Source organism: Triturus cristatus, chromosome 4_1 (genome assembly GCF_964204655.1).
Source record: "Triturus cristatus chromosome 4_1, aTriCri1.1, whole genome shotgun sequence".
In the NCBI taxonomy this organism is placed as follows: Eukaryota; Metazoa; Chordata; class Amphibia; order Caudata; family Salamandridae; genus Triturus; species Triturus cristatus.
The window spans coordinates 18,739,303-18,766,456 of record NC_140585.1 but is presented as its reverse complement, the minus strand read 5'-3'; the positions used below and the strand labels follow the sequence as shown (position 1 = coordinate 18,766,456).

The following is a 27,154-nucleotide window of genomic DNA, read 5'->3' as shown; positions in this document are numbered from 1 at the left end:
GTGCGATCTATGATCTGTGAGGAAGGGAGGGATTTTGCATTCCGCGCTGCAACATTATTACCCAACCATGTCTGTATTACATGAAGTAAACCAGCCAATGGGGTCAGCACAGGGTACTGTTATCACCCAACCATGTCTGTATTACATGAAGTAAACCAGCCAATGGGGTCAGCACAGGGTACTGTTACCACCCAACCATGTCTGTATTACATGAAGTAAACCAGCCAATGGGGACAGCACAGGGTACTGTTACCACACAACTATGTCTGTATTACATGAAGTAAACCAGCCAATGGGGTCAGCACAGGGTACTGTTATCACCCAACCATGTCTGTATTACATGAAGTAAACCAGCCAATGGGGACAGCACAGGGTACTGTTACCACCCAACCATGTCTGTATTACATGAAGTAAAGCAGCCAATGGGGTCAGCACAGGGTACTGTTACCACCCAACCATGTCTGTATTACATGAAGTAAACCAGCCAATAGAGACAGCATAGGGGACTGTTATCACCCAACCATGTCGGTATTACATGAAGTATATCAGCCAATGGGGTCAGCACGGAGCACTGTGTGCATTAGTGCTTGGCAGCTACCAGTGTGCCAGTGCAGTGAGAAAGCGGGAATGTGTCATATGTTAGTAAAAATGGAGCATTCCTGCCCTCTGTATTTAACACAGTGCAACAAGTTGCCTTGCTGCATTGTGGTGCAACAAATCTTGATAAATCTGGCCCCTGGTTTGTAAAGTGCGATGCAGATGTTTCTTGTTTTTGCTGTTCGTTCCTCCATCCCTCTCTCCCTCCCTTCCTCTGAACCTTCTGATATGAATTTCCAACCTACCTGGTCATGGGAGTACGGGACTCCCAGGAACTGGTCGAAGCCCTGGCGGATGGGCAAGAAGGTCCCGTTGGCACCAAGGCCAAGGTGCCACTTCCCTACCATGGCTGTGGCATATCCACGTGTCTTAAGAAGTTCAGCGATGGTGATCTCCTTGAGTGGGAGGCCACCGATGGATCCCGGGTCAAACACACTTGGATAGACCCCAGAACGGGTCTGATATCGGCCAGTGAGCAGAGCTGCCCTGCAAGGAGAAGAAAGACATCATTAACCCTGAATTGTGGGTGAATCATTTGCTTGGTCTCTTCACATGTTATTTCACAAGTGTCATTTCACAGTTGACTTTATATAATCTCAAATTCATATTCACAACAGTTAAGCTATCTTTGCTACTCAATAAACTGTGCAAAACCCTACTCGCATGACAATTAGGGCCTGGTTCACAAAGGTAGCTTCTAAGTTTAAGTAATTTACACTTTTTAGGTTTCGCTTAGCGTTGCAGCGCGAATGCGCTGCAATCGCTTTGCGAGGCATGCAGTATATACTGAATTGTGGAAGCTTTGTGGAAGCTCCGCCCACTCTCTGCCCATTGGCTTTTGTCTTAAATGCTGCCTTCCGATTGGTTTGCGGCTTGTATCCTTCCACGGCTATTGGCCCCTTTACTCCTAACACTATTTTCTTCCTTGTCTCCCCACCCCAATGTCTCCTTCCTCATTCTGTGACTTCTCACCCTCCCCCGTGCCCCCCACTCCTGTTTGTGTTTTCTTGCCTGCCGGCACTTCCGTTTTCATCTTTATTATTGCCACCTTGAAATATGCGAGTTCAAGATGCGTGCTGTACAAAAACTTCTCGTGTTTAATGAACTAGATTTTAATGTTACTCTAAATATAGTAAGACTCTAGGCAACATTCGGGGTATGCATGGCAACTGACGCCTCTTAGTTCACAAATGGCATTGTTGTCGGGTGGGAGGAGCGACAGTGTTTTAACTCAAGCTCAAAACAAGCACTTTTAATAACTTCCTCTCAATTAAGTGCTATAATCTTGTGTACTGAGGAGACGTGTTAAAGAAATGCACTTTTTTGAATTCTGAAGAGACATTATCGTACATTTACATCATGTTTACTGTATGATTAACATGCCGATCATTTTCACGGCTCGCCCACTGGCTCGTATACGCTTGGCTCGTCTCCGGCTGGCTCTACCTGATAATTAATATATTGGCTTGCGCACCTCTAACAAAGAGAGATGAATGGATACATGACAATGAGTCCGGTAGATGGTAGAGAAAAAGACTGGTGCAGACAAACAGACAAAATCAATCTCCAATGTCTCACGTCAGAATCATCACTTTGAATAACCTAGAAATCTGCCGGCAACTCCCGCATGCCCCAACCTCATCCCCCTCACCTATTCTTAGCAGAAGCAGCAGATTATGAGCTGTGCCCTGCTGGTGCAGAGGAGCACTGCAGAGTCTGTAGAAGCGCTGGGATTCCTAGCCTCTCCGGGAGGGTACCTAAGCCTTCCGGGTGCCTTCACACTCAGGATAAATGAATACATTTTGTTCTGTGCTTTAGTCGCCCCTCTGTGAGCACTGTCTGGTAAACAACAGCCACAATACCGTACGTTTTGAATGTGTAGTTAAATACCTGCTCATCGAGTACCTCATTGGCTGATCATTCCATGGCACCACCAAAATTACATTTGGACACATTTGCTCAACTGTAAAACACTCCCTTCAATGGGTCATTTAACAACTCGGGGCTTTGAGGTTAGGTAACCTACTTTGGATGCTGTGTAAAAGAGTAAATAAAAAAATTATTGCAATGAAACTAAGCAACCAGTACTGTCTAAAACACTGTGAAAACTGACATGCATTCTGGCATTTTGTTTAGTTAATGTCGATTTTCTCATAGATGCGAGTAAAGTACTCCTAATATCTTAATGAAATCTGCACACTTTTAACTAATACCACCGGCCGACCTTTGACAACTAGGTAATGAATAAATTTTCATGTACCCACAAAGCCCCCCTGAAAATGAAAGAGAAACCGGGATTCGGTCCCTTGCTCTGATCACGTTGGTTAGTCTGTAAGCACTACTTTTATTGATGGGTATCACATTAGTAAAGCACCACTTAGTGGATGTGTGGCGACACTTCACCCATGAGGTACGTGCCTAGCAATTGCTGGCACAATCCACACTTTGCGTCTTTTTCAATATATTTATTACGAAGAGCAGGACCTTTCCAAGGGATTTTGCACACAACATACATTCACTCCAAAAATAAAACGAGTAGGTAAAAAACATTGCATTTACAACTTCAATAGCTCTAAGTAGACATAGAAGAAACACTATCACATACCGCAATGTAATAAAACAAACTGAATGCTCTGCTAAAGTAATATCATGATGTATAAAACCACACCTGTGGCTAATGAAACATGAAAATCACAAAAAGAAATGACAAAACATCATGCAGCAAATTGTTGTATAAATATCGGCATAGTGCATAATCAGCCTAAATTGTGATATATTGTAAGCCTCTTAAACTGCGCGCTGCTCACTGAAAAAGTATATGTCATCAGCCAGTCTTTGGGGGCATATCATGTTGGAAAGCCTTGATATGCTAATATGAGTAAAATATGGCGCCAACCCTCAGGTGTCCCAATAAAATTAATTAAAACATACTGAATGCTTGTGCTGCAAATACCAATTGAACGATTTAAACATTTAAAGGGAACCACCTTCTTCTGAGATTACTGGACTCAGACAATGGCTAATCTGTCAGACTTGACCCAGAACCTAAGATGTAACTGGGAGCCGAATTTAAATTCTCCCACTGCCAATCACACCAGTTGAAGAAACAGAGGCTCTGTAACATTGGGCTGAAAACCAAACTCAAAGGCTAAAGACACATTGGGGTATATTCACAAGAACGTGTGATAACTACCACAAGAGTAGTGTAACACAACTTCCAATATCGCAGCCCATCACGGTAAAATAACCCAGTGTCAACGTGGAATTCACAACAAGGCGGTACCATGCAATAGTCTGCCGACACCACGGACAATGTTCGCGATACAACTACCACCACAGAGATAAAACCACAACACCAAAAAACAGGCGATGGGCCAAAGCGCGATGAGGAAATCAGCGATAACCAGTGCCAGGCCTGCAACACACACATGGCAGGCTGAAAAAAATCACCATAAAAGTAGAAAAAACACTCACACACAAACTGACCTACACCCAAACACCATGGAGGCAGCCGGAGCAGGCACAGAGGATGAGCACAATCCCACAAGCACGCAGGACGACCAGCCTGGGACATCGGGACAGTAAATTGCAAGGACAAGAAGACGAGGAAGATGAAGTTCTATCTGCAGGCGAACAGGATCATAGCCACTGAGGTGATGGAACACCATCAACAACTCTTCGTCACCTCCTACATGTCAATGGGCACCATTACCGGAATATGGCGGGACATCGTCGACGAGGTAAATGCCATCAGAGAGCACAAGCGGACAATGGACGAGGTCAAGAGGCGATGGAATGACATCAAGTGGAAGACCAAGGAGAAATTCTCCGCCAAGCAGAAGGCAGCAACGCAGACCGGAGGTGGGGGCCTAGTGCCACAGCTAGTGCTGGATGACATGGAGGAACTGGTGTCGACAGTCATCATTGTGGATTCTTTGGCCGGAGTCGGGGGACCGGATACTGCTCGACAGGACACAACACAACCGCAACAGGGTGAGTGACAACCAGGTACTTGGGGGACGGGTTGAGATGGCCACAATGGCACACATGCACAATCAAGCAAAGCACAGTGCACACCCTCAATGACTCTGGGTCATCGCCCAGACCTATAGACTGTCACAATGTACAATACCATGCTGTCTGTACCATGCGGCTACATACATCTGGACACATTGTGACACACCATCTCCCCTTCACATCTCAGGGCCAGGCGGACGCCTCTTCTCATACAATGCATCCCGGCTCTGGAACGCACTCCCCCACCCCATCCGTTTGGAACCCAACCTCCTCACCTTCCGCAAGCACCTAAAAACCTGGCTATTCCCGTAACGTCTCCCTCCCTCTAACGATAGTCCGCAGCGCTGGGATGCTCCCGGGTAGCCATGCGCTATATAAAAATATTCTCATTCTCATTCTCATCGTAAACACCTCCTGCAGAGCTATCCCAGACACTTTTCACTGATGACGAGGAGGACAACACCACCATTGACACCCAAACCATCCAAGACATCATCGACCTCATCTGCCACTCACCTTCAGGATCAGGGCAGCCCAGCTACATCACCCACCCACAACCCAATACACCCAGCACGAGGCACCCACTGCCCCGGCACCCTCCAAAGTCCCCCAGGAACAACAAATGGCCTTCCAACGCCGTGTGCTGGAGGAGCAGAGGGAGACGGCCGAACAGGTGCAGGTGGGGTTCGAATTCATGGCTGCCAAACTGGATGCCATCCTTGTGTGTCTATGTCCGCCCCATGGTCTCCAACAAGCCCTGACTGACATCGCTGGAGTCCTGATGTGGAGAGAAGATCACCTGTCCGCTCAGAGTGGCTACAGCGATGCCAGCCGTGAGCTGGCACACATGCAAAAGCTCATGGATGGACATGGTGTGGATGGAGGCGGAAAGGATGGCAGCCACCGCTGCACATCATCGAAATGTAGCTGGAATCTATCATATCCTACAGAGATCCATCATGGCATTGCTGCCACAAGGCATGGCACTGATAAATGCTGTTGCCCCCACACCATCCAAATCACTGCCCCCTGGTGTGTCAGTGCCTTCCAGTGGGGCAGGCATATCCACTCAGGCACCTGATGTGTCAGTGGCACACAGTGCTGCCGACAATCTCCCTCCGGCCACTGATGTGTCAGTGGCACACAGTGCTGCCGACAATCCCCCTCCGGACCCTGAAGTGTCAGTGGCACACAGTGCCGCAGCTGGTACTGCAACACCCACAGGTGGGGCAGAGCACACATCCGTGGATGAGCACATGGATGGGTTTGTGATCAGGAGGCACTAGCATTCATTTCCGTCACCTGGCCTGTTTCTGCTTGGTGCCGCATGTAGGAGAGTAGGATCTGCTTCACATGGGTACCCCCACTTTTTGCTGGTGTTTCACTGTTTTTCGACCCTAGTCTGGCCGTGGCCCTGCTAATCAGGACCACAGCCTAGCTGCTTCCTCTCTAAAATGGTTTCCATGTACATTAGGTACATATCTAATTAGATTCTGGAGTGCCTTATAAGCCCGTAGTATATGGTATACTATGCACCTAGGGCATAGGTACCTCAGACGCCTACCAGGGCTGCAGCCTGTGTTTTGCAACCCCTGGGAAGCACTCCAAAATTGCACCACAGGTCTGCTACTGCAGCCTGGTTAAGGGTGTGCTTGCACCCCTTATTGTGGTATAGGCTACCTATATCACTACCATATACAGACACATAAAAACCTATAAGCCCCTCCTATGGCAGGCCTTGACAATCCTGAAGGCAGTGTGCTTGTTTTTATGTAAGAGGGTGCCCAAGCATGAGCTGAGCCCCTCTGCAGCTTTCGGAAATACTTCCTTATGGCTGTTCTGTGATACAGCCATACCATATACTCTTAAGTGCATTATAACCTCGCGGTAAATGCTAACTTTGGAATGGCTGCATCAAAACATGTCGTGTTTGGTGTCAAACACTTTGAAATACTACCCCCCCCCCCACCAATTCTGGCGGCGGGGGTAGCATTCCACCCTTCTAGAGGGAAAGACATGTTCACACTGGCTAAACCCGATAGGCCTCCTGCTGCTGATCAAAACTCCGGCAGGGGAGGCCTGGACAATAGGTTTCCTGTCGAAGGGAGGTGTGACCACCTCCCCAGACAGGCAGATGTGTATTGGGACTAAGCGGGAGCACTCTCTGGTGCTTTGAAGTCCTGCACTGGGGGCACGTTTGCTGTCCCTGTGCATAGCCCAGTTCAAACCGGTTGCAGGGGCTACCTGCCCCTGCCCTGGTGTGAAACTGGACAAAGGAAATGGGTGTAACCACCCCTCTTTCCAGGCCCACCCATAGGTGGAGCCTTAGAGTTAGTCCATCTCCTAAACTTACTATAAGTATAGGTATCCAGTCCCTAGGACTTTAGATTACCCTGGACGAAACACTGTAACATATATCCTGGACCTTCGACGTTCTACTTTATCTAGAAGCCTGAAGAAATCTCCCTTGGGGTCAAGGAGTGACTCCCCTACTTGGCAGGCACCAAAGAAGCAACTGACCGGTCTGCATCGATGAAGCTCCCGCCAGACGCCGAAGACTTTGCATCACCAGAGGTGGATTTCAAGACTTCCCAGAGGCTACCCTGAGTCCACAGCAAAGCTGAGGCCCGTGGCTATCGCGGGTGATGTGGAACCATGACCACTGGACACCGTGAACTTTTGCAGCAACACTATCTTCCTGGTCCTCCTCGAAGTTGTGCTTTAGGCTCCGAGTAGCCCCAGCTTTGAGCCCCTCCTGCACCAAAGATTGTTGGCCTCCACTCCACCAGTGACCCGTGGGCCAGCTTCAAGTGTGACCACTCAAGGCTCCTTCGTGATCACTAGCCCGTTGGCTAGCAGGTCCCCACGAAGGCAACTCCTTTTCTGCTTGGGCTTTCCTGGTTGCTCCAGACGTGCCCTGACTTACCCTCGCTGGGTGAGTCCCTCAGACCTTGCTTGTCTGCACCATAGTCCTTTCTCTGAATTTCAGTGACTTGCCGTTGCCAAGGCTTGTTGGGTCCATTCTGGTCGCCGACACTGCTGCACACGACAGACTTAATGTAGCAGCTCGAATCCGGCTCGTGGACTTTGTCGACACCTCCTGGACCTCGTGGCTGAAGAGTCAAGACACCCATCAACTCACATGAAGCACTCGACGTCTGTGGGCATTAGTCCATCCTGCCTTCGGTCACTGGCTAGTGACCCAGACTCTGTCCCCTCTGCTTTCAGGTTCCTTCCATCCTAGATTCAGGCTTGGATCTCTCCGTACACTTCTCCTCTTCACGGCAGCAGCAGTTCTTTGCAGGCTCCCATTGAAATCGACGATGCGACCTGACACCAAAAGACACCTATGCACCCGGCATCCCTGGGTGAGGTAACTTGAGTACTCCGGTGCTCCCGTGGGTGCTAGCCCTAGAACATCTTAAGTCCAAAAGGGTTTGGTCCTGACTCGATTAGAAGTGTCCCTAATCTTTACATTTCCAACCGCGACATTGCCCATAGAAGATAACGGGAACCCGCGGTTGTGTTTACACACTGCATACAGTCCCCGTGGGTCCCCTGTGTCACTACCTTGGGTGGTTCCTTGGGGTTCCAGTGATTCTACAGGCTATAGGCCTAGTGTCTATTCCAGTCATGGTTTTTATACCAATTTTTTGGTATATGGTTTGGTTTGCCCCTAGGGCCCAAACGTGTATTTGTGCTGTTACTGATAATTGCTGACTTGTAAACTAAGTACTTCGAACTCCAGTCTCATAAAGAGACTAGAGAGGTGTGTTTTATCTTAAATACATATATTTTTTTTTTTTTTTTTTTTTAAAGTTTTTATTGAACAATAATTCGATTACAAGCACGGGCCTACAACCACCAGGGCCGGCCGCTAAGTACAGAATAAAATATACATTTATCAAAGCTGCAGTCGGTTCCCGGGGCTCGGCCCCGTAGTGACTCCGGATAGTTCTAAAGGAACAGGAGACTTAAGTCCAACAAACACAAAAAACTAAAAGAAAAACAAAAGGCGAGGCATCAAGACAAACAGTGCAGGTCAGGCTTCCTCCGGGGAACTCCAGTTCAGACCATTAGCAGCACGCGAAAGGAAGGAGTACCGGGAGGCTGGGGACGGGGGGGGGGGGCCAAGGGAAACGAACGTCCATATGTAGTCATTCCAAAAGGTGCCCGGAACCGTCAAGGGTCAGGGGGACATGGCGATATCGGTGTCCACCAGGGGGGGCGTACAGATACCCCCGCGATATGCATTCCATTGCCCCCAGATTCTGCCCCATGCCCCCGGCTTACCACGGGCAACATACACAGTCTTCTCCCTGAACATACACCAGTCCATATTCTCCTGCCATACTGACACGGTGGGCGGCCGCTGGGCACCCCAAAGCTGCGCTATATCTCTCTTGGCAATCATGTTCCCCAGGGCCGCCCACCGAGTCTGAGCTGCGCTATAATCATTGGGCTCCCACACATTCAGGACACAGCGACGCACCTCCGGCAGCAGCACAACCCCAGTGACCTGTCCCATAACCGTATGTACCCGGCGCCAGTAGTCCGCCACCTCGCGGCACTCCCACAGGATATGGAGAAAGGTGGCGCTGAGCCCACAACCCCGCTTACAGAGCCCATCATCGGAATATCCCATCGAGACTAAGCGAGGACCCGTCACATACACCCGGTGAAGAATCTTAAGCTGTACCAACCGGAGACGGGCCGGAATGGCGACCTCCTTGGGGGACGACAGTGCAGACTGCCAGTCCTCGTCGTCCAATTCCACCCCATCCCCCGTCCAAGCCTCCCGAAGGCGCACCAAGAGGTCAGCCCGATGATTAATCAGTTTCTTATAAATTAAAGAAATAGTACTGTCAGGGACATGTCCGTCAAGTATGCGGTCCTCGAGGGGCGAAGAAACCGGGATCTTGGTCCCCTCTCCAAAGACTGAAAGCAGGGCGTGTCGAACTTGGGCATAGCGGAAGAACTCCCTGTCCGTAAGCTCATATTCGGCCTGAAGAGCCGCGAAAGTCTTAACCGCGCCCTTATGCCACAGGTCTCCCACTTTGCTGATACCAATCGTATCCCACTGGTCAAACCCCTTCGTAGTCCAGAGGCTCCCCAGGCGATCGGAGGCAAACAAAGGAGTAGCACATGTCAGTCGCTCACTCCAGCCCGTGGCCGCAGTGGCAGCCCTCCAGGTCCGCACCGCAATCTTAGTAGGACCCGTAAGGGTCCGGCCAGCCGAGCGGGAGTAAAGCGCCCTGTTATAGTCCCCGCCGGGAAGCAGGAACTTGTCCATCTCATACGCCGGATTCAGGCCAGGCGCATACGTGGCATGGTTGATGGCCGAAAGCTGCGCGGCCCAATAATACCTGCGAATGTCGGGAAGCGCGATGCCCCCGTCGTACCAGGGGAGAGTAAGCTTAGCAAGAGCAATACGCGCCCGCCCGTCCCACACCAATCTCCTCTGCAGGCTCTCCACCTCCCGAAAGTAGGCCACTGGGATGACGTCGAAGGAATTCTGGAGTGCATAGAGGAACCTGGGAAGGGACATCATTTTGAACAGCGCGGCCCGACCCAGCGGGGACAGGGGCAGCCTGCACCACCGGGCCGTGTCCTCTCGCAATCGCCGAAGCGGACGCAGGAGATTCTGCTCATAGCGAGCCACCGGGTCCAGCGAAACGTATATCCCCAGGTACTTAAAGCCGCTCAGAGATACCTGGATCGGAAGCCGAGGCGGCAGGAGAGGAGGACCACCGGAGATCGGATAGACGCAGGATTTAGACCAATTGATCGTGAGGCCCGAATTATTCCCAAAGGAAGTCAAAACGTCAAAGAGGACGTTGAGCGACTGCCGCGGTGAGGTGAGATATAGGAGAATATCGTCCGCATACAGCGAAACCCGATCCTCAAAGCCCGGGGCCCACCGGATCCCTCTAAGCGAGGGCTCCCAGCGGAGCCAAGCCGCGAGTGGCTCCAGGGCGAGAGCAAAGAGCAAAGGGGACAAAGGGCATCCCTGCCTCGTGCCCCTGCCGAGGGCAAAGGGCCGAGAGACCCGCCCATTCACCACCACCTGAGCCATGGGTCCCGTGTAAAGAAGCTTCACCCAGCCAATAAATCCTTCCCCAAAGCCAAACTTAGCCAAGACAGCCCAGAGGAATGGCCACTCGATGGTGTCAAAAGCCATCGTGGCATCCAAAGAAACCAGCACGGCCGGTTCGGAGAGGAGCTCCGCCCTGGCAAGGGCGCCGTGAAGACGCCGCAAGTTAAGAGCGGTGTTACGATGCGGGATGAATCCGCATTGGTCCGGATGAATAAGATCGCACACGACGCTCAACAGACGATTGGCAAGGACTTTTGCCAGGACCTTAGGCTCCGCATTTAGCAGTGAAATAGGCCGGTAAGAAGTACAGCGGTCTCGCGGCTTGTCCTCCTTGGGGATAACGACTATCGTGGCCAAACGCTGGTCGGCCGGGAGGGAACCCGCCGCCAGAGACTCACGGAACATGCGACTGAGGAAGGGCGCAAGCTTGTCAGGGCGCAATTTATATAGCTCAATGGGCAGACCGTTGGGACCCATAGCCTTGCCCGAGCGAAGGGAGCGGATCGCGGTCGCTATTTCATCCGCCGACAAGGGGGCGTCCAGCCGCTCACGGTCTTCAACGGACAGGCCGGGCAAGGCGATATCCCTCAAAAGAAGGCGAGAGTCGTCCTCATCCCTGTCAGTCACTGGGGAGTACACAGCCCGGAGGTGGTCGGCAAAACATTCCACAATCTCGTCAGGCTCCGTCACACACACACCATCCGCAGCACGCAACTCCGGGACCACACGATTCACTCTCTCCTTCCTGTCCAGCCACGCGATCAACTTTCCCGCCTTGTCCCCGGCATCGTACAGTCGACCCTGCTGCTCCCTATACATAGTTTTGGCCGCGTCAGTGACCAGGGACCTATACTCAAACTGTTTCAGGCTGAGGGCATGGAGCCCGTCCGGAGTGACATTCGCCTCCAAGGCCGACTCCAGCCCCACTATGTCAGTCTCCAGCCTCACCACTGCCTCACTCTTGACCCTCTTAGCCACCACTATCTGGGAAAGGGCGTGTCCGCGGATCACGGTTTTAAAGGCTTCCCACAGGGACATTGCAGACGACACCGACCCCTCGTTATCCAGGAAGTATTGGTCCATAGCCTTGACCAGGCTGTCCAGAGTCGTAGGGTCTCGCAGGTACCATGGGTTAATGGGAGCGATCCGCCCTGCAGACCGCGGCCCGGTGTCGAAAAGAAGCCACAGCGGAGAATGGTCGGAGATACCCCGCGCCAGGTGCCTGACCTCACGAATCCGACCAGTCTGCGCCGCGGGCATAAGGAAGTAGTCTAACCTAGAGAGACTCCCATGCGCCCCCGAGTGAAAGGTGAATTGACATTGGGTCGGATGCATTAATCTCCAACTATCCACCAGGCCGAAGGTATCCAGCATCCCACCCAGCCATGCCTGGGCAGCGGGGAGGGTCCTTGGTGGGTGACGATCCAGTTCACCCGAAACCACAGAATTAAAGTCCCCGCCCATGAGCAGGAGGCTGTCCGGAAGGTCAAGCAGCATTCGACCCAAGTCAGTGAAGGTGGAGTTCTGGAGGCCCGGGGGGACGTAAACTGAAACCAGGGCAAGGGGCTGCCCCTCCCACCTCCCAATCAAGCACACATAGCGCCCTCTGTCATCCGAGACTATCTTAGTGATCTCCACCGGAAGTGAGGTTCGCAGGAGAATGCCCACCCCCCTGGAACCAGTTGTGAAGCCAGAATGGGCCACGAGGCGGTATCCCCCCCTGTTCATTGCATGACAAACATTACCAACCAGACGCGTCTCCTGGAGAAACACCACATCAGGAGCCAAACGACGCAAATATTGCAGTACTACACCCCGCTTGATACGGTCCCCCAACCCATTGACGTTCCATGACATAAGCCTCAACCCGTCCCCCCCCATCCCCCCCAATAGATCAAGGGTCCCCCAGCCTGCAGCACAGTTCCCAAATGTGGACAAAAATCAGTACCTCGCCCTGTAAACAAAAAACACACAGCAAAACAACCCCACCTCCCCCCCAACCCCACCCCAGGACCAACTCCCCCCACCCTGCACCCCTGCGGGCCAAAAAACCCCCCCAACTTGCAGTGTGCCTGTCGCCCCTCTAACCCCATTCTACGAAAAGACCCCAGAGGAGGTAAGGGACCCGTCCCCGCCCGCCCCCCTCACTGGTCCTGGTTAAACACAATATGCAAGTGAAATAAGACCCGACTGTACAGTGCTAAACGGCAAAATCAAGGACCAAAAGTCATTCTAAAGGGGACCCGTCACCCGCGGTGCCCGCAGAGGGTCCGGGACGGCCACCTCCGTCCGGCAGAGAGTCCAGCCAGTCACTTGCAGCCACGGGAGAGTCAAAAAAGGCTGTCCGATCCCCATGTTCCACTCGGAGTTTTGCAGGGTAGAGCATCGAATACTTTAGGCCCAGCTCGCGGAGACGACGCTTCACCCCTTGGAATCCCATCCGTTGTTTCTGGACCAGTTGCGTGAAGTCCGGATAAAAATTGATGGTCGAGTTCTCATGACGAACCGGGCCGTGGGTCCGTGAGGCCTGCAGAATAGCGTCGCGGTCCCTGTAGTAGAACAGTTTGGCCACGATAGGCCTCGGGGGGGCCCCCGGCCGTGGCCGACCGCCCGGAACTCGATGGGCCCGCTCCACGGCAAAGAACTTACTTAGGCCAGCCGGGGACAACTGTTTCAGGATAAGTTCCTCGACCACGAGGTCAACCGGGCGGCCGTCAGAGGACTCCGGTACACCTATGACGCGGATGTTGTTGCGTCGGGCCCGTCCCTCGAAGTCCTCAAGCCGCCGGGCCATATGATCGTTGACCACCCTGATGTCTCCAAGCACGGCCCGCAGATCCGACACCTCCGCACCGAGGGTGGAGGTCCGTGTGTCGAGAGCCTGGACCCTCTCGTTAGTTTTGGAGAGGTCGGCCCGGATCAGGGTGACATCAATCGCGACAGTGTCAATCTTACGGGCCAGGGCCTCATATTGCGTCGCGATGGTTTCCCTGATGCCCTCAATGGCGCCCATAATGTCCTGCAGGGATAGTTCCGTAGAGACGGTCGCGCCTCCCTCCGCAGTATCCGAGGGGGGGCCAGCAGCGCCAGAGGGCCCCCTGCCCTGGGTGTATCGGTCCATGTTATTGCTCTGGACTGCTCCCCCGCGGAGGGAAGCCTTGGTCTTGCGGCCCTCGGGACCCCCTTTGCCCCCCATGTGAACACGGTCACTCAAGGGGACACCCAATCAAGAGGTGTAAGGGCACCAGCAAGAAGACCACAAAATGTCGGTAGAGGGGGTCCGAGGCGATAGGCACTCTAGTAGCAGGTGAAAGAAAACCTCATTCAGAGGCCCAGGAAGCACCTCGCCACCCCGAGCGCACCCCCCTGCCGGTCTCCTGAAGTGCAAAACCGAAACCGAAAGTGGTGGATCGGCAACTGGCACCGCGCTGAAGCCGCTGTTGTTCAATTGCAGCCCGGCCCCTCGGGTCACCTTCACCCCGGTCACCTCCGTCGGGTGGGTCCCAAAAGTTCCGACGGCGACAACTCAGGATTCCCAGGTCCGATTTGAGTTTTGAAAAGAGATATATGCTCAGCTGGTCTTTATCTCCCAGATTCCATAAGCCACGTCAGGATATTCTCAGGATAGATTCCGAGGAGCAGAGAGGGTCCGGGGAGCCCTGTGCTCACGCGACCATCTTGGATGCGCGCTAGGCTCCTCCCCAATATATTTTAAATATATACCTGGTGTGGGTGTCTTTTCATTTGATCATTCAAGAGATTATAGGCTGGTAAAACAAGCTGCTTTACATTCCTTCAAGACTTAGCCTGAAGGCAGCTCTCCATAGCTACCACTAGGATAGCTTTCAATAAAGGTTGTCTTTAACCTATCACCATAAGGGGTTGTTTGGACTGATACAAGGTGCTCACTAGAACTAGTGGACAGCATATATCAGGCCACCTTCTCACACCGCACATGGCCTCATGACCTTCCACTGACCCCCGATACACTCCGATGCACTCACGTTGGACAGTGACATGGACTGCCACATCCTGTTCGACGACCAATGACACGACGGACAGACTGCGGACTGTACCCTTCTTCTTCCGCAGGACATGTCATCCCCGGATGGACTCTGGCTGGCCCTCCACGGGCCCATATTGTGTAGCGTGCTCGGCATTGCCCTGTACCGCTCCAGCTGCATGACTGCACTAGATGTGCAAATAAACATCCAGTGACGCACTGCTGTGTCATGTCTGACATCATTCAGGTATGATTGTATGGATGAATGTGGGGACAATGCCTTCCCTTGCGTCAATGATGTTCATCCTGTGGGATGCGACTCAGAGGGTGCGACATTGCATTTGTGTACCTGGTCACACTACAACAAGGACACACACATCAGTCACTTCCTTGTCCGTACATGGACTGGACCACGCCCGAGCCCACAAGTCATTGTTGCAAGCCCTGCGCTTGTCTGGCATATGGCAGGTCAGGCCACTCCGCCTACGCTCTGGGGGGGGGTCCTCATTGCTATCCGTGACATGCGTACGCGCTGGTGGTGTGCAGGTCACTGGTCTAGTTGTCAGCATGTCACAGCCACTCCCTAAGGGCAGGTTTGCACACACACCACACCCTTCCGGCACAGGCGTCACTGGCCATGTGACTCCGCCAACATAAGGGGCCGACGATGTCACATTCCCCTCTTCCGGTGGTGACTGGATGAAGGCCGCTCCACGCTTCTCTTTAATAAAGGGCCCATGAGTTGTGCACAGGGTTGGTGGCATCCGAGGCCTGGTGGATGGCAAGGGCCTACCACCACGTGGCACAGACTGGGGTTGCACAGGGTTAGTGGCATCCGAGGCCCTGTGGATGGCACAGGCACCCAGGCAACGGGACGGTGACTTTGGGTGCACTGAGTCAGTGGCACCTTAAGCTGCTGAGCAGGTGTGCAGCCTGCGATTATGCCCCGTCCCGGCGGTCCGGACAGCTCAGGTTTAGTGTGCCCTGCTGGACAGCAGTGTAGGCCAGAGCCAGCATGAAGCACGGGCTTACCGCCACATGGCGTCGCTTCCGGGATCCCAGAGTTAGTGGCACCCATTGGGCTGAGCGGGTGTGCAGCCTGCGATGGTGCCGGGTGCACTGGTATGTCCTCTGCCATGGAGTAATCAAGACCCAGCACCAAATGTGAGACCTGTTGGCCTGCATAGCGTGGCTGCATGGTGTGGAGGGTGCCATGTCAGTGGGCCCCAGGCTTGTGGCTTGCAGCAGCATGTGGTGGGATCTCCTGTCTCGTGCCGGTGTCGGAAGGTGAGCAGTGTGGCCTGGGTGCACAGGGGCGGCTCTCTCTCTCTTCCTCTCCCTCTCTTCTTCTCTCTCTCTCTCTCTCTCTCTCTTTCTCTCTTCTTCTCTCTTTCGCTCTCTCCCTCTCTTCTTCTCTCTCTCTCCTTCTCCCTCTCTTCTTCTCTCTCTCTCTCTCTCTCTCTTCTCTCTCTCTCTCCCTCCCTCTCTTCTCTCTTTTTCTCTCTCTCTCCCTCTCTTCTTCTCTCTCTCCTTCGTTCTCTCTGTCCTTTGATATGCGCAGGACACACCTTCTCATCATGTTTTATGTCTTGCATGCTGGGACCTATGGATTGTCCCGAGGGGAGAGGCCATGTGTCTTCATTTCATTTCAGTGTTTATTTTTATAAAGTTTCATTTGTTGCTTCAAAAGTGAATGTGTGCTGTTCATGTCTGTGTCGACACATGCATGCCACCAGTAGTGATTGTGCGATGTCAGGCAGAATATTTTGTACATGTTTAGGTGTAGCTGATGTGGCATGTTTTTGGGTGGGGGGATGCCAGGGAGGGGTGGTCCTGGGGGTGGTGTTGGTCAGTGTTGTGGCCCTCTTGGGTGTCCGGGCCGCATGATGGGTGGCTCCATGGCATCTGTTGCCCTTCCGATGTGGCTCTGGGCTGGTCTCCCTTTTGTGGTGCAGGCTGCCATCCGACTTTACACCAGGTCAGAGCAGGTGTAGATTTACTGGTGCTAACGCACCTCATCACCTGTTTTGTGTTTTTATCGCCAATGTGGCTGGTCGTTGAGAATATAGTGGTGTGATGTTGTCGTGGATTTTGGCATGGGAACGGCCACTCTGCATCTCATTAGCAATAGTTGCGCGGGTCCTCTGTGGCGTTGTTTTTTGCGGCTGCTATCTCGGGTAAACTGGTGCTGTGGGCTGTTTAGACCAGCTTGTGAATGGGGAGGTATTTTTATCACGACTTGGGCTGCGATAAAGTGTCGTTAATTCGGCAATAGCTCCTTGTGCATTTTTCCCTAAATGTGTACTTTTAAGACAAATGACAGTCTCCAAATTATCGCTAGTGTCCCCGAAGGGACTACAGATCCGATGATGCCTCATGTTAGGTCTCATGTTCAATCGGACCAGTTCCAAACTCTATGGGCCACTAATAAACACTTCAATGTTTAAAAGAAACCCCAACGTTCCCTGGATTTGCTGTGTCAGCCACCGGTGAAAGTCAGGTAATGTAACAAGCATTTGCAATGCAATAGGTCACGCATTTGCAGGTGTTTGAGTTATTGACATTGTAAATGACAATGCCTTTTATTTCTGTGTTTTGAAAACCTGTAAGCGGTGTGTAAACACGAACTTTAAACTTATAGTCCTTGCTTATGAGAAGCAAGGGTGGCAGTAAAAGAGGTGCAGTTACTGCCAGCCTAGCTTCTCCTAAGCAATGACTATGTGTACAAAGCGTGTTTTTACGCACCTCTTGCAGGTTTGCAAAACACATAAATAAAAGGCATTGTCATTTACAATCCCAAAAGTTCAAATGTTCGCAAATGCGAGACATATTGCATTGCAAATGCTGGTTATATACGTCACAAGCAAGACACTTTTCTATACCATTAGAAAACATCTATGTAGCTTCTTAGTGGGCATGGTGTAAAAAGCATGATCCACATTCTTTGTATACTGACAGCTAGGTTATTTCTTTCCTACCGCATCTCACCCCATACTAGTTTAGAAGCAACCATTATGCAACCGGGGTAAGGGTTTCTATCCTCATTAAAAAAGGTACAATGCCTTTCAGTAATGTAGTGACAGGTACAGCAGATTGATGTGTGTGCCTACTAAGTGATTTTTAAATTTAAACAACAAAACAATCTTTAGGTAAAGGCAACATTATTTAACAGGTGCTTTGTTGTTTACCTTTCCTTCGTTTTGTATTTTAAACGTTTTAATGCGAACCAAGCGACAATCATGATGGGTGCAGAAAGTATAACAAGTTTTTGTTAAGAGGGTGGGGCTAACTATTTTATCGCAGCTCAATGGGTAAGTGAACTCCACTGCTGCTGGAGCAAGCCAGACTGCATTTCATGAATTCAAGGCAGCCGTGCTGGCTGAAGTGCGGGAGCTGAATGTTTGTGAAACGTTACAAATGACTCAAAAGCCTCTTTTGTTATTATTATTTACTGATCTGAAAAGGTTCGATAAATTAAAACAAATAGAAGCGCGGAAGAGCTTTTTTAAGTGTATATTAAAAAAAAATAGATCTGTGGGTTTGGGAAGCAACGGGGTAGCCCGTGGGGAAGAAGCACGCGATGGAGAGCAAAACTGGATGGAGTGAAGCACAGAAGTGAGATACACCGATGTTTGGGGGGGCTGAGTGGGTGGAGAAGCAGACTGCCGAAAGAGCAGCATGGGGCTCCTGAAGAGAGAGAACAACATGAAGGGGGGTGGGGAGGAGCGGGAGGGAAGCACACAAGACAAACAACTGGAAATCACAAGCACTCAAGGAGTACTTTAGCAACAATTGATAGCACTAATGTCACATAAGCAGCTCCTTGAAGTCTATGCCCGCAACTGTTTCTCACCTTGATGATTTTAGCCTCTTTCCCTGGCTCTGCTCCACAACGGGGCGCACACTTCCTATGCCTGCTATCTACGGCGCAGGATGGCAGGAGCTATTAAGATAAAGGAGGAGGGCTGTGGCTGGCCGGTCTGTGAAAGTGCTCGCAGCTGCACGGAGCAGACGTAGGCAGCGAAGAACAGCGAGCCAAAGCCAGCTGGTGTAAGCTGCCCACTCTCCCATCATGCCTCCAATGCCTGCTGTCTACAGCGTGGGACCAATTATCATGCTGCAGCTTTTCAGAATTCTAGAGGCAATCGGAGGATAGAGGCGCTATGTCTGCGCTACGGCAACCAGAAAAGCGCCGAGTTAAACAGACTTCTGACAATCAGTCTGCGCATTCCGAGAAGACGAGACAGGAATGAAAAAGACCGCGGAGGCCAGAAGGGGAGCTGCAGGTCACGGAACAGCCTGTACTGCTGTGGGAACAGTCCATGGTGATGCTGGGAATATCAGATGATGGCTCACCCGTGCATACTACAATGTACCGGGTTATGTTGCAAGTGACATTTGCTACTTTAGGATGTTCTATGGCGGCAAGATGCGGCACCCCCTCCGAAGTGGTGAACTACAGAAGGCGGCAAAAAAAACAAGCAGCATGCGCTGCCCGCCCCTCGCGCACACTGGCTCCTGACGCAGCCATGTTTACGTCAGGCAGAGATGCACGCAAAAAAAAAAGTGCGATCTGGTGGATGAAAACTGTAGTTAGTGGCCGCTGCTTCCGGACTTCACGGAAGTCAGTTTGACATCAACAGCCAGTAAAAAGCCAGCTAACAGGAGCTGTACCAACATTCACCAAATGGCCGGTTACTTGATGCCTCGTATAGGCAGCGCATGCGCTACCTATGTGAGACCTAAAAATGGATAATCTAAATTCACTTCTCATAGCAGGAAATGCCACAATGTCTCCAGATCATGAGCACAAACACAGGGTCGAAGGAGACCAGCAAACAAAAATGAATATGCCACACAGTCCTCACCGCTTCCGTGTAGGCATTCACGGTGCCCACTCACCACAGGGCACCAGTCTGCTGAGCAAGGCATTTCTAGCCTGGAGAAATGCAGCCCCGTGCTGGCAGGTATCAAAACCGCCCGCTGCAAGATCAATGAATCCCAACACGCTGTCATCCTTAGTCCTCTTCCTAGTGACCTCTCTATTAAAGTATCTAATTTTTTAACTATGTTAAATAATTTAACTTAATATTATTTTCTATGCATATTCTTTTAATTCCCTACTGCTAATATTTTGTGTGGGAGGATGTTGCAGTGCCACTGGTTGGCATGTGTCATGCTGGAGTTTAGACATTTGTACTCTGATTTTCTGGAAAATATATATTTTTTTAAAACACTCAAAAGTTTAAATTACTCAAAAGTGTAAGTTAGCCTTGTGATTCAGGCCCAAAAACGAGGGAGAATGTTTCAAATCCTCTGCGTAAAAAGGTTTCAAATTCCCCTGATGACAATGACCCAATACATCCAATTTAGGAGTTGACCTTCCAGATTATCACCATCATTGATAATTCCACCTTGCAAAACAGTCAGCAGTATGTCTTTTTTAGTGCAGGCTGTCGAATTATGGAACTTTCTCGCAGAAAAGTAAGAGCCAGAGCCTCCATCTGAAATTTACAAGAATGGTAAATAACTAGGTTTTTCCTATCAGACCATACAGGACTCCCTGACAAGATATCATTTCAAAACTGGGACACAAAAAATATAAAAAAAATGCCTGCTCTGTCCACAAACAGTAGCTCTGACCAGCCGGTCAATATACCACAAAGATTGCGTTCAATCTTATCTGCCAACAGTTCAACCACTCGCCGGCCCCTGTATACAGGTCATAGAGTACTCTTCTTGACTACAACCATCCGCTCAAGACTGCGTGAAATCCTACAAACTTCCACCACTATATAGCATAAACTCTGTGCAGAACAAAAATGAGTGATTATGACCATCCTGTACCTAACATCCTCTTCAAGACCGGCTTCCCTTACTCGATTCATGTTCTAAATGAGAGTCATTTTCAACTCCTATCCACATGTGTGTGTCCTTTGACCTACTATAGCCTTATAGGCTAAGACAGTAGGGTACCCACCATTAAAGGCACACTCCTGTGCTATAGGAACGAGCTGAAGGCGGTATAATAGGAGAGTGGTCCTTTAATGGCCGCGATAATCCTCTGCTGCTGGCTACAAGGCTATTAGAAGATTCCACCCCATGAGAACAGAATGCTCTAAATGAAAAAAAGTCTCTTGGAGACCGGCAGGGTTTACACCCCCTTGCAACTTGCCTTTCACCACTCTTGCTGTGTGCGCCTGCCCATTACTAGAATGCACACGCACATCGGGTGCTGTGAAAGTGGGCAACATCCAGCTGCTCCCTCCCTGCACTCTGCCAAACTGTTATGATTCAGCACAGCAATGGATATGAAGCTGAGCAGAGTTCACCCCTCACTCCTTCAGAGACTCCAGTGGCATTGTGAGGAACAGGAGGAGAGGGGCAGGAAAGCTCTTGTGTGCCCTGGTCCACAGTCTCTTATCCTCTCTTTCCTCTGCTCCATGCACATATCTGGGAGAGTCAAAGGAAAGAGAGAGGCAGGGGCTGTGGACTTGGACATTGCAATGCCAAGAGCAGCGGGATTTGCCAGGGTTTGTATGTCACTGGGGCTCCACTCTCTTCAATGGAGCTCTCAACATTCCAATATTCTACATTTCTATATGTCCTTGTGTGAATCGCCATAATCCCACCCATGCCAGAGATCAGAATTAGAGCTGTGAGCCCACAGCTTTTCTCTGACATATTTTACTGTGAAAACCCTGGCCAACTATTTTGGGGTAAAATGTACTGGAAAGAAATGCATGGATTTCAAGACTGTAATGACAACATCTGCATGTTATGCCTCATTCCCAGAGTAGAATGCTAGAGTAATACCCTGGTTACTTACCGGTAATCGTCATTAATCCGAGTCTAAGTGTTCCTCAATACAGTCCTTACCTGCGAGATTTCCTCTCCGTTCTGCAGAACCTGTTCCCTAGCTGACTTGAAAATCCTCCCAACATAGACGCCGCTATTCAGCAGCCAGTAGATTAGGGAGGAACACTGACATCACTTCCTGTCATTTCATAAGATTCTTAAAAATAGAAACCCACAGAAAAACATATAATCAATGCCACTCTCCAGACAGGGGGGTGGGAAAGACAGGGCTGCATTGGGGAAGGCTTGGACTCAGAGTAATGAAGATTACCGATAAATAACCCAGGCATTACCTCCTCGTCCATCTTCCCTGATCCAGTCCTTTCCTGCGAGCCAATACCTAGGCAATTGTGACTTATTGTAAAGCACTGTAGCAGATAATCACACCAACACATGATGAATCCAAATGAACATATTTAATATAGGATGGCATTGCCTATGACTAACAGTAAATGATGTGTCTGAAACAGCAGATAAGACAAGATCTCCAGAAGAAGTTCGTCAACTGAACTCGGTAAGTGGAAGGAAAGTATGCGGTGGTTTCCAAGGGGCTACACAGCACATGTCTCTCAATGGAGCCCCTCTGACAACCCTCAAGTGGATCTACCCTCAAGAACTGAAGGAACTAGAGACTAGGAAAATTCATGACACATGATAGTAGTGCACTTAATCCACCTAGTGAGAGTCGATGTTGAGGGACGAGAACCCTTGATCTGCATGCCACGAGTGATCAATAATGCATCCACTTTATGTAATGAAGATGTTCTGATCAAATTACACAGAAGAAGCTCAATGCAAGTCCTGAGTGTGAAGCGTCTCCTCCTCCACCGAGCAGGGCTCAGGATGAAATACTGGCAATACAATAGCCTGAGAACAGTGAAAGGAAGGTGGAACCTTTGTTAAACAAGCATTTGTAATGCAATAGGTCTCGCATTTACTGGAGTTTAAGCTTTTGGCATTGTAAATGACAAGCCTTTTATTTATGTGTGGTTTTTAAAACAGATAAATAAAAGGCATTGTCATTTACAATGTCAATAGCTTAAACTCTCGCAAATGCGAGATCAATTGCATTGCAAATGCATTTGGTGCCCGTGGTATAAAAGTAAAAGTATAAAGCGTTAGGAGAGAGCACGTCCTGTCTGCACTAGCATGCAGGACAAAGCTATTTGAGAAAATAGTGCTTGGAGACTATAATTAAAGCCTATCGAGTAACAACACACGTAACGGGGTGTCGCAATGCGAAGTTACAAAATGACACAAGGTAGTACTAAGGAGGGACTACTAAGCCTATTGACCAATGAATAGCCAGGGTTTACAATGGAAAATGACACAAGCCAATGAAAATTATGGGCGGAGAGTGGGCAGAGCTTCAAGGCCCTACCTGAACACAGCATGTCTCGCAGAGCAGCGCATGCGCTGCCCAAGGAGGACCTAAGAACACGTTGTTACAGGGTGACAGCATGGCCACAAGGTGACCTCTCCACAGCCCATCTAAGGTGTTTAATTCCATGCAAAGTAAACATTTGTAAATGCGACCTGAATTACTCAATTTTTTTTAAATAAGAGCCCTTGCCAGTTAGGTGTGACCTGGCTTTTTTTTTTTTACTTTAAGGATGTTTTTATTAAAATCTGTAACACCGCTTTATGCACTAACAGTTCCACAGTTGCAGACGGTTTTGTTGGTAAACCAAACTTTTCAAATTACTAATGGGCCATTCGGGGTGGAGTAAAAGGTTGCAGTGAAGCATTATGAGCCAGCCAGCCCCTTAGGGATATTAAACACAGTTTACTATTGAGTGTACATGCCTCGTTGTATGTTTTCGGAGGGCAGACCGAATGGAGACAGAGCCGCTGTGACAAGACGCAGTATTTCACTGCAAGGCGGGTGCAAAGTGACCTTCCCCAGCCCATCTTAGCTGTTTCATGTAATGCAAAGTAAACAGGTGATAATGCGACCTAATTTACTCCCTCTTTTCAAAATATTAACCCTTGTCAGTTAGGAGCGATCCGGCTTTTTAAAGATTGTTAGAGGCGCACATCACAAGCACCACCTCAGCATCAACAACGCACTTCAAAAGCACATCAAGTCAACACCACGAAGAACCAGCTCAGCACCACCACGTCAGCATTACTCAGCACCACCTCAGCACTACTCAGCACCACCCCCACGTCAGCATTACTGAGCAGCACGTCAGCATTACTAAGCACCACCACCACATCAGCATTACTCAGCACCACCACCTCAGCATTACTAAGCACCACCACCACATCAGCATTACTCAGCACGACCACCTCAGCATTGCTCAGCACCACCACCACGTCAGCATTACTCAGCACCACGTCAGCATTACTCAGCACCACCACCACATCAGCATTACTCAGCACCGCCACCTCAGCATTGCTAAGCACCACCACCACATCAGCATTACTCAGCACCACCACCTCAGCATTGCTCAGCACCACCACCACGTCAGCATTACTCAGCACCACGTCAGCATTACTTAGCACCACCACCACGTCAGCATTACTCAGCACAACGTCAGCATTACTTAGCACCACCACCACATCAGCATTACTTAGCACCACCACCTCAGCATTGCTAAGCGCCACCACGACATCAGCATTACTCAGCACCACAACCTCAGCATTGCTCAGCACCACCACCACGTCAGCATTACTCAGCACCACCACCTCAGCATTGCTAAGCACCACCGCCACATCAGCATTACTCAGCACCACCACCTCAGCATTGCTCAGCACCAACACCACCTCAGCATTACTCAGCACCACATCAGCATTACTTAGCACCACCACCACGTCAGCATTACTCAGCACCATGTCAGCATTACTCAGCACCACCACCACGTCAGCATTACTCAGCACCACCACCTCAGCATTGCTCAGCACCACCACCACGTCAGCATTACTCAGCACCACATCAGCATTACTTAGCTCCACCACCACGTTAGCATTACTCAGCACCATGCCAGCATTACTCAGCACCGCTACCACGTCAGCATTACTCAGCACCACTTCAGCATTACTCAGCACCACCACCATGTCAGCATTCCTCAGCACCACCTCAGCATTACTTAGCACCACCACCACGTCAGCATTACTCAGCACCACGTCAGCATTACTCAGCACCACCACCACGTCAGCATTACTCAGCACCACCACCTCAGCATTGCTAAGCACCACCAACACCTAAACATTGCTAAGCACCACCACATTATAATCTTAACACTATACTACTACTAATACCATATACAACACTATACTGTTCCCACTACACTCTAAAACACTATCAACTGCTACACATAAATACACTCCTCATTACCACACAATTCCAAACAGCAGAATTTCATCTAACGCCACACAATTCCATACAACACTATTAGAAATACATACATTTACATTCTAAAACACATAATTTGGCAACAAACCACATAAATAAAATAAACACCACTATTACACAACACACTACATACATACTATCTACACCACAAAATGCCACATCATACCACAAAAATAACACATAATTAAACTACACAACATACCACTACACGAAGAGTCCTGGGGTGAGGAGGGAGAACAAGGCGGCTGCTAACCCAGTCGGTCGCTAGGTCCCGCTGATGCGCTCCGCCACCACAAATGCATAACGACGCCCCACTTCCCCATCGTACCTGAATCGGATGTGCCTTCTTGATCTGCCAGCCTCAGCCTCGACCATGGAGGAAGCTAATGGTCTCGCGCCACCCTGGAGCTCTGGAAGACAGCGAGGGCAGCGTCAGCTCAAGCCTGCTCCCCAGGCAACAGCCCGAGAGCTGGATTCTGGCAAAGCAGGGCGCCCTGGTGAGAGTGCAGTGAGGAGCAGGAAAAGCCCCCGAGGAGGAAGAAGGAAAACAGAGGTAAAAGCCGCAGGCTGCCAGTAAGGAGGACCATTTGGAGTTTGTTGGTTCAGGGGTACATGTGGGGAGGCAGCAGGAGCAAGACTGCAGGTCAGTGGAAGGTCCTATTAGTGTCCCTACCCTGAAATCGGAATCAAGCCCCCCCCCCCCCCGTTTAGATAAGGGTTGCATTACCTTTTTTTTTTCTAAAGCTAACACTGGGGATCCCAGAACTAAGGGAGAAGGGGTTCAAGGCCTCCAGAAAGCATGCAGGGGTGGAAAAAAGAACACTGGTGATATTTTAAACCGTAAAATTAGAGTAACCCCTTCCATGCGGACTTTAAGGTTCTTGACCAGGGTTTGACTGCTCACTTAATGGAGTCAGCAACAGAAGATACACCAGGGAGAGTGGCAGGTGATAAAAGGGAGAAAGTAGTAGCCCGCATGGATGATAATCCGCCCGATAGCGACAGGAGGGCCTCCCCTTAGCAGGGTCACCTAAGCATGCTAACCAAGAAATAGACCAGGGTGTAGATGCTGGTACCACCAGTACTAGGGCTGGTGGAGGCTCATTAGAAGACATGTTCGCCTCACTCTCTGGAGATATTAAAACGTATTTTGTGGTATTGGAGGCAAATCAGAGCGAGATACGCAACTTTTGTGAAGTTTTAGAAAATAAAATGGACTCCCTGACAGTAAGAACTCAGTCACTCTAAACTAATGTTGACGAATTAAGGGCGGACCTAAACGAGAGCTAGAAGGAGATTGTAGCTCTGCAGAGAGTGGAGCATGCACTGCAGGAAAAGGTAGAACAACAGAAAAATAGTTCAAGAAAAAACAACTTGTAAATAATAAATGTTCCCGAGGGACGAGGGGGGGGACAATTTGAAATCAGGTGTAGCATCTTTAATAAAAGACTCCCTACAGATAGAAGAAAGTAAGGCAGAAATTGAACATGATATCCAGCGAGTACACAGGGATCCATTTTGGAAAAACCCGAATAGAACAAAACCACGGAAAATCTTTCTCAATTTCCAAACATACACCCTGAAAGAAAAAATCCTATTGAGTGCACTGAAATTGAAAACCGTAAGGGGGAAGGATTTCTCCTTTGATAGCAGGTCTGACCTGGCCGGGTCACCCTGGACAGACAATGGGAACTCGGATAACGTCTTGAGGATTTTAGGAAACCAGGTGCCTCGGCACAATTAAAGTTACTTGCCGCCCTTAGAGTTATGTATAATAACAAAATGCACTTTTTGAAAACTATCAAAGAAGCTGATGAGCTTCTTGAAATATTCAAGAAGGGGGGGGGGGCAGTACATGGTGATATGACACTTATTTTAGGAGATGAAGGCTTATGAGATATTGTTAAGGGGTGTAGGGGGTGTGGGGATTGGCACTTTAATTCTTGTTAATATAGGTGGCAGTGTGCACCAAGGGGGCTAGGAAGAAAATGGGGCCTGTGTTGGGTCCAGTAGGAAGTAGGGAGGGGTTCTCCAGGGGGGATGTAGAGGGCACAGGGTGGGAAGCATGTGGGACAAAATTCCAAACATTTCCTCAGACATCTCAATAAACAGAAACCAGTTGAGTTGGCTCTTATATTGGAAAGATAGCGTAGAAGATGAAGCAGATTTTATCGTGGAATGTTGACGGGCTACGCACAAGGGGTAGAAGGGACCGGATTATACA

The 27,154-nt window shown here is 50.0% G+C and overlaps 1 protein-coding gene across 1 annotated transcript in view; it reads right to left on the bottom strand.

Annotated features, from left to right (window-relative positions):
* Positions 1-27,154, bottom strand: part of LOC146839328 (arylsulfatase A-like) — a 179,685-nt gene that overhangs the window by 116,308 nt on the left and 36,223 nt on the right. The window contains exon 2 of the mRNA XM_085651342.1: positions 843-1,083. Within this exon, the coding sequence (XP_085507468.1) occupies positions 843-1,083 (241 nt within the window). The remainder of the gene's footprint in view (positions 1-842; positions 1,084-27,154) is intronic.